Source organism: Moschus berezovskii, chromosome 4 (assembly GCF_049115385.1).
Source record: "Moschus berezovskii isolate FMDL1 chromosome 4, NW_MosBer_1.0, whole genome shotgun sequence".
Classification (NCBI taxonomy): domain Eukaryota; kingdom Metazoa; phylum Chordata; class Mammalia; order Artiodactyla; family Moschidae; genus Moschus; species Moschus berezovskii.
Window position 1 is genome coordinate 14,134,887 of NC_142463.1, and position 12,808 is coordinate 14,147,694.

At 53.1% G+C, this 12,808-nt stretch overlaps 2 protein-coding genes and 1 pseudogene across 20 annotated transcripts in view; 2 read left to right on the plus strand and 1 right to left on the minus strand.

The window, feature by feature from the left end:
- MACF1 (microtubule actin crosslinking factor 1) overlaps positions 1–1,830 on the plus strand; it is a 332,059-nt gene extending 330,229 nt beyond the window's left edge. For all 19 annotated transcript variants that reach the window (XM_088835151.1, XM_088835150.1, XM_088835152.1 and 16 more), the window contains one exon: positions 374–1,830. In XM_088835151.1, the coding sequence (XP_088691277.1) occupies positions 374–630 (257 nt within the window). In that variant the 3' untranslated portion in view covers positions 631–1,830. The remainder of the gene's footprint in view (positions 1–373) is intronic.
- A 150-nt stretch (positions 1,831–1,980) lies between these two features.
- Positions 1,981–2,077, minus strand: LOC129541919 (U2 spliceosomal RNA; annotated as a pseudogene).
- Positions 2,078–6,668: 4,591 nt separating this feature from the next.
- The window catches only part of LOC129541464 (bone morphogenetic protein 8B-like), a 43,202-nt gene continuing 37,062 nt past the window's right edge, over positions 6,669–12,808 (plus strand). Inside the window, exon 1 of the mRNA XM_055403385.2 lies at positions 6,669–7,310. Coding sequence (XP_055259360.2) covers positions 6,974–7,310 — 337 coding nt within the window. The 5' untranslated portion in view covers positions 6,669–6,973. The remainder of the gene's footprint in view (positions 7,311–12,808) is intronic.

Sequence of the window (12,808 nt, forward strand, 5' to 3'; positions counted from 1 at the left end):
TCCCCGCCATTCTTAGTCCACCCATGAGGCTCTCTCCTCTGAGCCGAGGCCCCAGGGCAGCCCCGCTCCACTCCGCCATGGGGGCGTGTGAGGTGACAGTGCTGCTAATAGAAGCTGCTTTCTGCTTCTCTGGACGCTTCTCAGGTAGAAATTTAAAGTCAGAAAAGGCTTTGGCAACTTCTGTGTATGAGAGAACCAAGACTCAGAAAGACTCTGGTTTGCCCAAGGTCACTCAGCACATCAGGTGGTATTAGAATCAGAACCCTGGCCTCCAGCTCTTTGTTCTCCACCCCACCACCAGCATGCCCTCCACCCATCCCCCACCCACCGATGCTGTCTCTATTAAGTCTGCCACTTTTTTCTTAAATTTCAGACCCTAAAAAGTCAGCCAGTCGCCCTGGGAGTCGAGCTGGGAGTCGGGCCGGGAGTCGAGCCAGCAGCCGTCGAGGAAGCGATGCCTCTGACTTTGACCTTTTAGAGACACAGTCCGCGTGTTCAGACACTTCAGAGAGCAGTGCCGCAGGGGGCCAGGGCAGCTCCAGGAGAGGGCTCAACAAGCCTTCCAAAATCCCCACCATGTCCAAGAAGACCACCACTGCCTCCCCCAGGACTCCGGGCCCCAAGCGATAACATTGTACAAGCACCCCCAAGCCTCTCTCCACTTTGAATCCTGCTCCATGCATTGGGTGTATATTTATTCTGAATGGGAGAAGTTATATTGTTAAAAGTGTAAAAGAATAATTGTGTTATGAAGCTGCCTTATTTTTTTTCTTTTTGTAAGTTACTATTTTCATGTGAATATTTATGTAGATAAAATTTGCCTCCTGGTAACCCTGTAATGGATGGGGCCCAGAAATGAAATATTTGAGAACAAGCAAAAAGGTCAAGATGCAAATGTGTATTAAAAAAAAAGCCTCTAAATAGGGTTTCTGCGCGGTGCAGGGTTGTAAACCTGCTTTATCTTTTAGGATTATTCCTAAATGCATCTTCTTTATAAACTTGACTTGCTGTCTCAGCAAGATAAATTATATTAAAAAAAAATAAGAATCCTGCAGTGTTTAGGAACTCTTTTTTTGTAAATCACAGACACCTCAATTAGTGAGAATCGAGGGGAGGGCACTTCTGATTGCTTTTTCCATTGTTTTTAATGTTGCGTGATTTTAGCTGAAGAGAGGGAACCTCATCTAGGTAATGTTTGCACAGGATACAGCAAGAGGAGTTCGTCGCAATGCTGTCTTTGAATCTGTTTCCGTACTGGGCGTTTAAAGGACAGATAGCTGCTAGAATTCAGGGGTGAACGTAACTGTTCAGAAAACATCAGAACATTGGGGTTTTTTAAGAGTCCTGGTTCATGACTTCCTATCCAACCTGGCCACTAATAACTTGTGCTCACTGGGACCCAGGCCGTCAGCAAAGGGAGACTCCCTGGTGGCATCGTGAATTAGTTTGTTTATCTGCATTTTTTGCTATTTATTTAAAATGGTCGATCAACTTCCCACAAACTGAGGAATGAGTTCCACGGGCCTATTCTGAAAATGTGGACATAAAACAAACACTCGCTCGTCCTTGAAAGGAGTTCACCAGCACACTTGTTAACAAGTCCCGTTTGCTTCCGTCTTTTTTTGTGCGTAATAAAGTCAACTGACCAAGTGACCATGAAGAGGGGCTGTCTGGGGCTCCTGATTTTTAGCTGCTGTTCCTCTTCAGCTCCGACCATGTTGCTGTGTGATTATCTCAATTGGTTTTAATTGAGGCAGAAACTGAAGCTCTACCAATGAACTGTTTAAAACCAAGACACACTTTTGTATTAAAATTGCTTGCAGTAACAAATATTTTGTATTTCCTGCTTTTTTTCTCAACCATTACCTTATATTTAACATATTACTCTGGGGAATGACTGTGTTTTAGGTACTTCAGTGTATTATTCAAATCCAGATATCTCAGATAAATTATGGAGCTCATTAATAATTTTTTTCTTGTATATCTTATTCTCATTAATTTCATTTAACAAAGGAACAAAGAAATACTCAGACGGTTGTTACTACACTTGATCTTAGCCAAAAGGCCGAGAAGCGATCAGACGGTTGTTAATGTAAATCTGTAGGGCTGTCTACCCCACTTAGATCATTAAACAAATAACCAGTATGTAAGAAGATTTCTGTTGTAGAAATCACAGGCCTTAGAGCTTCAGAATATGGGCCAGTTTCCCACAGTATGCTGAAATTTCTGGATAAATGGTAGAATAAATAGGATTTCATAGGTAGAAACAAAAGTGGGAATCAAATCTAGCTCCTTTGTTTTATAGACAGAGAAACAAATGGGAAAGTGGGAAGAAAGTAATTTTCCCGAGATCACATAATAAACGGCAGAAGTGGACCTTGAATCTAGTCCTTGGCTCCCTATCCAAGCCTGCCAGTTCTTTTCCCTTCAGCCCCTGGTTGGCTTTATAATAATTAGAACATCCAAATATTAAGTAACTCTGACACAGGAATTAGACTAGGAAATGACTAGAGAACTTGAGAGGTAAGAGGGATTCAACCTCATCCACCTGCATCCTTGCTCACTGGGTCATACTCCCCTTGCGATAAGGGAATCAGTAAGAAGGACATATGATATGATTGCCAGAGCTGTTTGAGGCCAAATATCCAAATTAAAAGGAATGTGCAGCCTGACAGATTCTGAAGCAAGAACTTAATTACTCTGTTCTCTGTGGAATCAAGTTTAACTTCAGGCTGTTGGAACTTTGTAGGAAGGTGTTTTCACTCAAAATCTGCTTACCCCTCTAGACTTCTAGCTGCAGAAGCATGCTGGAAGGAGCTTGATCTCCATTTTCTCAGAATCTGGACCACCGTCACTTGTTTTTCTTACCAAGGAATTCAGGGTTTCCCTCAGTCTTTGCAACAAAGTTCAGCTAGGGTGCACGCTGCAGAAAGTGCGTTTCCATTCAATAAATACCTGTGTGCAAGACCATGTGGAATATTTAGGGATGACAGGAAAGGGGTTAAAACTGCAGGTCTGTGAAACAAGTGCTAAACAAGGAATGCAGACTTGGTGTCTGCTAGGATAGAGGAGGGCAGGTTCTGGAACCTTGAATAACAATAGCTAACGTATTTAGTGCTTGCTGTGTGCCATCTCTGTGCTAAGGCTCTATGTACATTCTTACATAATCCTACAATCATGAGCCTCACTTATAGATGAGGGACTGCCTGAGAGAGGTTCAGTGACTTGCCCAAGATCACAAAGTTGCCAAGTGGCTGGGGAAGCCCTTGTTTGACCTGACTCTAGACATGGAACAACAGGCTAGTTCCAAATCGGGAAAGGAGTATGACAAGGAGTATTGTCACCCTGCTTATTTAACTTATATGCAGAGTACATCATGAGAAATGTTGGACTGGATGAAGCACAAGCTGGAATCAAGATTGCAGGGAGAAATATCAATAACCTCAGATAGGCAGATAACCCTTATAGCAGAAAGCAAAGAAGAACAAAAGAGCCTCTTGATGAAAGTGAAAGAGTGAAAAGCTTGGCTTAAAACTCAACATTCAGAAAACTAAGATCATGGCATCTGGTCCATCACTTCATGGCAAATAGATGGGGAAACAATGCAAACAGTGACAGACTTTATTTTGGGGGGCTCCAGAATCACTGCAGATGGTGACCACAGTCATGAAATTAAAAGACAGTTGCTCCTTGGAAGAAAAGGTATGACCAACCTAGACAGCATATTAAAAAGCAGAGACGTTACTTTGTCAACAAAGGTCCATCTAGTCAAGACTATGGTTTTTTCCAGTAGTCATGTATGGATGTGAGAGTTGGGCCATAAAGAAAGCTGAGCACCGAAGAATTGATGCTTTTGAACGTGGTGTTGGAGAAGACTTTTAAGAGTCCTTTGGACTGCAAGGAGATCCAACCAGTCCATTCTAAAGGAAATCAGTCCTGAGTATTCACTGGAAGGACTGATGCTAAAGCTGAAACTCCAATACTTTGGCCACCTGATGCGAAGAACTGACTCATTTGAAAAGACCCTGATGCCAGGCAAGATTGAAGGAAGGCAGGAGGAGAAGGGGACGACAGAGGATGAGATGGTTGGATGGCATCACCAATTCAATGGACATGAGTTTGAGTGAACGGGAGTTGGTGATGGACAGGGGAGCCTGGTGTGCTGCAGTCCATGGGGCCGCAGAGAGTCAGACATGACTGAGCGACTGGACTGAACTGAACTCGCCAAGAAACCTTCCCCATGTCAGCTCCTCTCAAATTCAGGAGTTCCAGGATCCCACTCACAGATCACCTGTCCCCACTTTTTCTGTCTTCAAAAAGACTGTTCACTCACAACCCCTGAGGGCCACTGGAGGGCAGGGAGCTGGGCAGCTTCATCTCTGGCTCAGGGCACAGTGCAGATCAGCACCCAGTGGTTTATGGGAAGGTGAGGCCATCATTTCAAGAGCACAGCCATCTCCACTCATCCTAAATGGAGATAATTTCTATTACAAGAGTCAGACCTGCACTGGGGCTGCTTGCAGTCTTGCTGGGAGACCAGTATTATACAGTACACAATGGGAGAATTACAGTCTAGATCTGAGGCCTCCAGTGACATATGGACTTAAAGAGGAAATGCAGAGGGAAGCCCAGAAACAGAGACAAAAAAGAGGGCAGGAGGTCTCAGAGACCCTGACTAAGTCTGACGAGGGGACACCTCAACTCTCCCCTGCCTGTGCATGCAGAGTCACCAAGCCTTGTGGACTCACCGTAACAGCCCTCCATCCCATCTCTGTTAGAGGATCCCTCGCATTACTGTGCCTGTCTCCAGCTGTAGGTCCTGAGTCCATGCTCCCTCCAATCCATAGTCCCCTCTGCATCCAGCCTCTGGTCAGGTCCTGAGCACTTTGAATGGCTAGTCTGAAACATTCTTACCAGGTTTAGCAGTCTTGTAGAGATTTACCTATTGGGTAAAAGCAAGACTAGGCGTGGACTTATGACACCAGCAAGTGACTGGATTTAAGATTTGATATATTTTTAAGTTTGGTGTGATCTTGGGGAAATCTGAATTTTATTGGATAAAATAAATCATACATTTATTTTGAAGTTTTATCTTTAACCAACATTGGGGTGCCATAACCGTCTGCTATCCAGAGTCCTCACCTGGTCACTTGCCCCCCAGTCTCTCCAGGCTTCCCTGAACAGCTAGCTTGCATGTGCTTACCTACTCCGACCCAGCTCCACTGTTGTGTGACTTGAGGGAAGTCCCTTAACCCCTGGGTGCCTCTGTCTCGTCATCTGTTAAGTGAGGTGGGGAATGGGAGGTTGCAACTCCCCTATAACAAGGTGTGAACAGGAAAGAAATGACACAGAACATGGCTGGTACAGGAACAGTGCTAACTGCCATCTGCTACCGTTACGCTGTTTGGAGTCGCAGCCTTCATTTCACACAAGCTATTGCTTCCACCTTGAAACACTCCACTCCTAACCAATTCATTCCAGCTTTCGGAGCTCAGTTTACATGTCTCTTCCTCTCGGTGCAGCTCCTTAACCATAAATGAAAAAACGAGGTGAGATTAGCGCCTAGGGAAGGGTCTGTGCAGAATGGCGGTGGTGGTTTAGTCACTAAGTCGTGTCCAACTCTTGGGACCCCATGCTCTATCCATGGAATTCTCCAGGCAAGAAAACTGGAGTGGGTTGCCATTTCCTTCTGCAGTGTATCTTCCCAACTCAGGAATCGAACCTGGGTCTCCCACACTGCAGGAAGATTCTTTACCGACTGAGCTCTGCGGAGCTAGTCAATCGAGGAGTTTTATGAGGAACCCTATCTCAAACCGCTGAGGGCCGTGACAATTAAGATGCAAACGATCAGGAAGGTCGCCAGAGCTCCTTGACCGGCGGGAGGCATATCCCGCGCGCGGCTGGACCTGCACCGGGGTCCAGAGGGCGCACAGCAAACCTGGCGATGACAGCGCGACTGCTGGAGCTGCTGGGACGGCTGGCCAGAGGCGCCGATCGAGAGCGCGCCAGAGCCAGGCGGGTGGGCGCGCCGGGAGCAGTGACCCGACAGGTGTCAGATGTCCCGGAAGGAGCCCCCCAAAGGCTCACGCAAGGGGACTGCGGGGAAGACGCCGTGAGGCCGGCCAGCAGCTGCAGTGGCGGGAAACTCGGGCCCGGATGCTGCTGCCAGAGGGGTGCGACCCACTCTCCAGACTTGGCTGGTACCCGCGAACCCCCTCCACATCTAGACCCGACTGAGACTTCTCGGGTCCTGGGGCGACATCCCACGCATCAGGCAGGGCTGCCGGGTCACTTCGCGGGCCAGATGAAGAGCTGGGATCCGGCTCCCGCAGGGCGATCAAGGAAGGACACGCCTCCGCGGGAGCGCAGGGTCTGATCTCCCCGACAGTGCTTCTACCCTGGGTCCCCAGGCCCAGTCCCCGCGCCCTCCCGCCAGCACAGGCAGCGAGGGGAAGGGAGTCCAGGACAACAGCTAGGCCCCAGACAGCACGACTGCGGATTTCTCGCTGTATCAGCTACACCCAGTCGTATCTCAGTCTTCATCTCCAGCCACACACAGCCCCTTCCCAGAGCCTTGTCCCCGCCCCTGCGCCCCCATTGGTCGGCTCCCAGCTGGACCGAGAGAGGCGGCCGTGGCCAGCCAGCGCGGTACGGACGCGGTCCGCACCTCCCCGAACCCGACGGCAGCTCTCCCTGCGCCTCTAAACGGAGCGGCCTCGGCAGCAGCCAGACTGTCGGGCGCAGCGGAACGGACAGACTAGCCGACCGTCCCTGGTTCCCGGAGGAGCCCCTGCCCGAGGCGGTGCGGCCGCAGCCGACGGTCGGGGAGCTCTAGGGACCGCGCCGCGTGCGCGGGCGACCCACGCCCCGTCTCGCCGGCCCCGAGCCAGGCCCGCCGCGCGCCGTCGGGGCGGCCCCGACCCGGCCCCGCTGGGAGCGGATGCGCGCGCGGTGAGGCCGCCGGGCCCCCGCCATGGCCGCGCGCCCCGGGCCGCTCTGGCTGCTGGGCCTGGCGCTGTGCGCGCTGAGCGGCGGCGGCGTCCCCGGCCCGCGCCCCCCTCTCGGCTGCCCGCAGCGCCGCCTGGGCCCGCGCGAGCGCCGCGACCTGCAGCGCGAGATCCTGGCGGTGCTCGGGCTGCCCGGGCGGCCCCGGCCCCGCGCGCCCCCCGCCGCCGCCCTGCTGCCGGCGTCCGCGCCGCTCTTCATGCTCGACCTGTACCGCGCCGTGGCCGGCGACGACGACGAGGACGGCGGGGCCCCCGAGCGGCGCCTGGGCCGCGCAGACCTGGTCATGAGCTTCGTCAACATGGGTGAGCGCGGGCCCCGGGCGGGCGGCGGCGACCCCGGGAGAAGGCGGCGGGCTGAACGGCCCCAGGGGCCGAGCGCGAGCGGCAGCGGCGTGCGCGCCGCCTCGGGCCGGGGGAGCGCCTGCTGGGGCGGGGAGTCACCTTGTCGTGGACACGGACCTGCGGGAGGAAAACTGCCCGGCTCAGGGCAGCGAAGTCTTAGGGATGTGGGGGGCGGTGAGCTGCTGGACCGACGGGGACGGACGAGGAATGTGAGTGGAGAGGCGTGCACCTTCACCCGCCCCCGACCACCCCCGACGGTAAGATCCTGTAGTGTCAGGTGGGCCCGGTAGCGCCAGGAAGACAGTCTAGTCCTGTCGAGACAGATGAGTAAACGGAGGCGGTGATGCCGTCCCTGTGATAAGGGCCGTATGGAGAGCGGGACAAAGTTCAGCGTGGAAAACCCTGTCACGTCATCAAAGCGCCAGAGTTGAGCTGAGGACCCAGACGTCCTGAGCCCACACTGAGCAGCCTCTTGCCTGGGTCACCTAGGGGTGGGGGCGGGGGAGGGGAAGGCGTGGACTCAGCTCAGTGGGGCAGGGACTGTGTTCTTGTCACCCTGGGCTCACATCTGGGACTTGGCTTGTCAGGAATGAGTGTCCAGCCCCAGTGAATGACCCGATGGGCAGTTTGGACTCCCTTTGTTCTCCCAGGCAAAGCCCAGCTTTTCCTCTCTGCAGAAATTATATTCCAAGTCATAGAGCCATTTACCCTTGAAGTTCTCAAAGATCACCTTTTCCATAACTAAACTCTTTAATCCACATTCATGAACATAGGTCTCCCATCTGCTTTGTTTCCTGACTGTGGCCAGTGAAGGGCAGGGGTCTGGGCTGCAGCAGACACCAGGCTAGACCTGGGGACCAAGGACCATAGCTCAGGCCCAGGTGGGGAGAGCCGTGGGACCCAGAACAGGGACAGGCCCCTGGCCAGGGCCACCAGCCTCGCTTCACCTTGTAGCCCTCCCCACAACCCTGTTGGCAGACATGATATTCATCCCCATCTCCCAGATGCGGACAGCGAGGCTCAGAGAGCTGGTGTCTTGCTCAGGACAACGTGACCTCCGTGTGGTCGAGCCAGGACAGGCCCAGGTTGTTTGGCCCTCCACCCCGGGCTCAAGGGGGTGACAATTCTGTGTCAGGAGGTCAGGCTTTCATGGTGGAAAGAGCTGTCAGAGGGGTTTCGGCAGAGGGACTCAGGGGTCAGAGTGACAGCAGATTTTGTGTGTCTTCAGCCATTTGCTTCCTACGGTAGGGCAAGAAGAGGGGACAATCTGGGAGGCCGGTCCCCTCAAACCAGAGCTGGTGATGGGTTCAGGTGGGAGAGTGAGCCACAGGAGGCAGCCGTTAACCTCTGCTGAGAGCCCTGTGCCATCTCGGGACTTGGGCTGGTGGGTTCTAGATGCCACCTCCCTGGTTAGAGGTGGATGGGGTGGGGAGCTGGGGACGGAGGCATCCATATGTGGAACTGAGGCTGGAGCTCTGTGCTGGGGACAAGCTGACTCCGGGCACAGGACCAAGAAGAGCTGTGGATACAACCCCCCTGAGAATGCCCCCACGGGAGCTCTCCATGTGTGAGTCACTGAGTCACCACCTAGCCCAGGTCCCTCTTTCCCCAGCACCCCCCGGGGCAAGGGGTACACGGCCCTGATGGGATCTGCTGCTGTGAGTTGAGCAGCACCCTGAGCTCAGGAGGACCTGGTTCCCCTCCTGCCTCTGCTGTGTGGTCCTGGGTAAGTCCATGCTCTCTCTGAGCCTCAGATCTCTCCTTGTAAAATGGGGCTTCTCATGGTCTGTCCTCAGAGTTGTTGTGAGATAGGTTGATAGAGGGGGAGGAGCAGAAAATCAGCCCCCTTTTAGGGGGAACCTGGCCCTGTCCCAGCCTCTCCCAGCTGCTTCTCAGCCTCAGTGTGGATGTGTGGAAATGTCCCACCTGTCTTATAGACACGTGAGACCCAGAAACAGATTTTTAAAGCCAACCAAAGGTGTTCCTACCAGTTTTTTAATAAAAATGAAGACTTGAAGTACCATAGGCCTATAAATGTAGCAACTTGTGAAGCTGTTTTACCAACCTCATTCCATGGGCTCAGAGAGGTTAAATAACCAACCCAGGGTCACACAGCACATCCGTGACATCATTGAGGCTAAGGATTCCAAATTCCAGTTTCTTCCCACACCACCTCTGCATGTTTCATGGAGATCTAAGGCCTGTGACGCTGTGGATTAACAAGCCGACCTTTGTTCAGGGGAAGCCTGGTGTGTGGGCAGGTCCAGCCAGCTGTCAGAGGGCCTTCTTTATTCTGATATACTAATTGCACTAGTAAAACTCCCTCAGTTGGAGCAGTTTAACTGGTAATTACATGGGCTGATGTGGGGATTAGGCAGCTACCAGGGTTGTTTCCACCTTTGGAGGCCCCGGGCCTGGGCCCCTGAAGGTCGGCGGGCCCTGAACCACCCTGGAGTCTTAACAGCAGAGTCGCTGTGGCGTCAGCGCCCACGCCGAGGCTCCCACACCTGTGGCCTCCAGCTCCCCTCTGCTGCCGGCCTCACTGGCTCCTGAGAGGCCAGGCCTGGGGCTTGCTGGGCCCTGACCATCAGCAGTGCCTGTAGGACCCGGAGGCCTGGGCCTCTCAAAGGCTTCTGTCCAGGGGTCAGGCCTCTGTTCGAGCAGACACTTCAGGGGCAAGTTGTGACTACCAGGGCCTGTGCTGGGGGCCAGGGCTGCGGTCAGAGCCAGGCCCCACCTGGTCTGCCTGTGAGTCTCCACCCGTGGACTCTTGGCTCCCTTTGGCCAGGACACAGAGATGGGGCTAGGACTTTGAGGAGTGGACAGAGCTGGTGCCTGAGCTCCGGGGAGGAGACGCTGAGCTGGGAGGCAGCACCCAGGGTCTTGGCCCTCCTGGGCCCGCCATGGATTCCTGCACGTCCCTCCCTTGTCTGGTCCCTTCTCAGCACACCGCACCCCTCCGTCCAGCTCAGGTGTGACTGGCTGGACCCCGAGTGTCTCAGGCTGGCCCGGCCCCTCCAGAGAGAGGCAGGAGAGACACCGCTCATGTTCCTCCTGAATCCTTCCCCACCTCCTGTCCACAGAGCAGGGGTGCCCATGCTCCAGGCTGAGAAACTGAGGCACAAAGCACTGCAGGCTGACGGGCAGTCCGAACTGAAGGGGACCGTCTTCTCCTTTGTCCTGACCCTTCCCTGAGCTGGACTCGCTCATTCCCGTGGTCCCGGGCAGCTGAGGAGAGGGGTCTGAAGGAGCTGAGGCTCTTGGATTCTACAGAGGCAGGGCTCCGTGGGAGTGAGGGGCCTGCCCGGGTCCTGTTCAGCCCCCTGACCTTGAAGGAGTGACCCTTCACCTCCATGAGCCCCGGGGTCACTTACTTTGGTTCTTTACTACAGAGACCTTTCACATTTTCCTGAATTCACTCAACAAACAGTCATGTGGTACTTGCTCTGTGCCAGGCTCCATTCTAGTTCCTGGAACATAAGAGGGAACAAAACAAAGACCCTCCTCCTGGAGCTGACCTGGTGGGAGAGACACATAACTGCACATCAGCCACAAGGTGATTGTCACCTGGTCTACACAGTGACACCCTCCCTGGGTATCAGGAGGGGATGGACAGTGTGAGGACAGGCAGGATGGGTCTGGGGGTTCTGACCTGGGACTCAGAATTTGCTTCTTGACTCCACCTCCTACTCCCAGTATGATCTGGACTCTCCAGTCCACCTCTCGGAACCTCCGTCTCCCCCTCTGTAAATGGAGACACTCACAGTGCCCTCCCTGGAGGCTGTTCAGGGATTGTGTGAGCTGACACCCAGTGACGGCCACATGCCAAGACCCTCCACGTCTGTCCTGTCACCTCATCTCACAGTTACTGTCACATCTTTGTCTTAAAAGGCTCAGAGAAGTTAGGTGGTTTTCCCATGGCCACACAGCTGTTTCCTGCCTACGTATCTTCTGCTCTTGTCCTACACAGAAGTGGCCTCTCCCCCGAGCCCAGGGCCCATCGTTAGGTGCAGTGCATGCTGCTGAATTGGACTGTGATGAATGTATGTTGTAAACCGAGAAAACTATTTTTAAAGTGTCTTTATTGTTTGGGGATTTACAGATAAAGCATGCTTACTGTACAAAATTCAGTTTACAGAGGATCATGTGGCATGAGTGCCCCTGGGAGCCCTACTCCTACCAACCCATCCCCTCAGGCAGAGCCACTTTCTGATTTCTATCACCAGCCAGTCCTTTGGTCTGTTCTCAAACTTCATGTGAATGGAATCATAGTATATACTCTGGGTCTTTCACACAATGAATTTTTATTGAGATTCATCCATGTTTTTGTTGTATATATTGTTCGAATATAAATGAGTTGTCTTGCATTGTAAACCATTATTTTTGGGGACATTTTGTTGTTTCCAGTTTTGGGTTGTGCATAGTACTGTCTAAATATCCTTGTACGTATCCTTGTACGCAGGTATACTAAACCTGGATTTCCATCCTTACTGAGCCACTTGGGAGCTGCGAGATATCACACAGCTTCCTTTTAAAGTCTCTGCACCTCATTTCCTTCACTTGAAAACAAGATTCATAGGGACTACCTCCCAGGGTTATGTCGGGTCTGCGATACATGCATGCAGGTCAGATGCATGCCTGCCATACAGTAGGAGCATAATACGTGGGAGCTGGTGTAGCACATCCTGTTTCTGAGCCCTTGCTCACATTGTACCCTCTGCATAGAATATACTCACCTCCATTTCTTCTAAAAAGGAATGGGCAGGTGTTTCCGTAAATCTGGCTCTTCTACCCCGCTCTTCCCAAGGAGACAGACTGCTTCCACGATCAGAACCCTCACCCTTGATCGCTTATATTTCTTAGGATTCTGCCTGTATGATCTGGGGACACATCTAACCTGTCTTTTTGCCACCTCCATCCAGGAAACTATATATAACCTGAGAACAGGGACCAAACCTGACTCTCATGCCTTCCCCGCAGCCGTCACCCCACCCCTGTGTGGCCAGCTCTCAGGGCAGACTGGCGACGCTGAGGGGAAGAAGCAGCGGAAGGCAGGGAGCACCGAGAGCCAGGAGAAGGAGCACAGAGCAGGGCCAGCCTCCCTGTCTGTGCAGATCACCCTCCCCTCCCCTGGAACCCAAGTCCCCGCAGGGCCCTGCCTGGAGGACCGTGGCCTCAGCAGGTCGCTCTCAGGCACCTGTGGATGGAAGAACCTTGTGAAGAGGTGACCCACCCCATCCCAGTATCCCCACCAGAGCAAACCCGGGGCCACTCATATCACACGGGCTCCAAGTCTGCAATTCCAAATGAAGGGCCCCTAACCTGACACCTGATGCCCGACGATCCTCTGTCCCCCTGGGCCTCAGTTTCCTCATCCATGCAGGGTGGCCCCGAAGGCCCTTCCAGCTCCCATCAAAGAACATGCCCCCCACCCCCCACCCCGGGATGAGGCAGGCTCG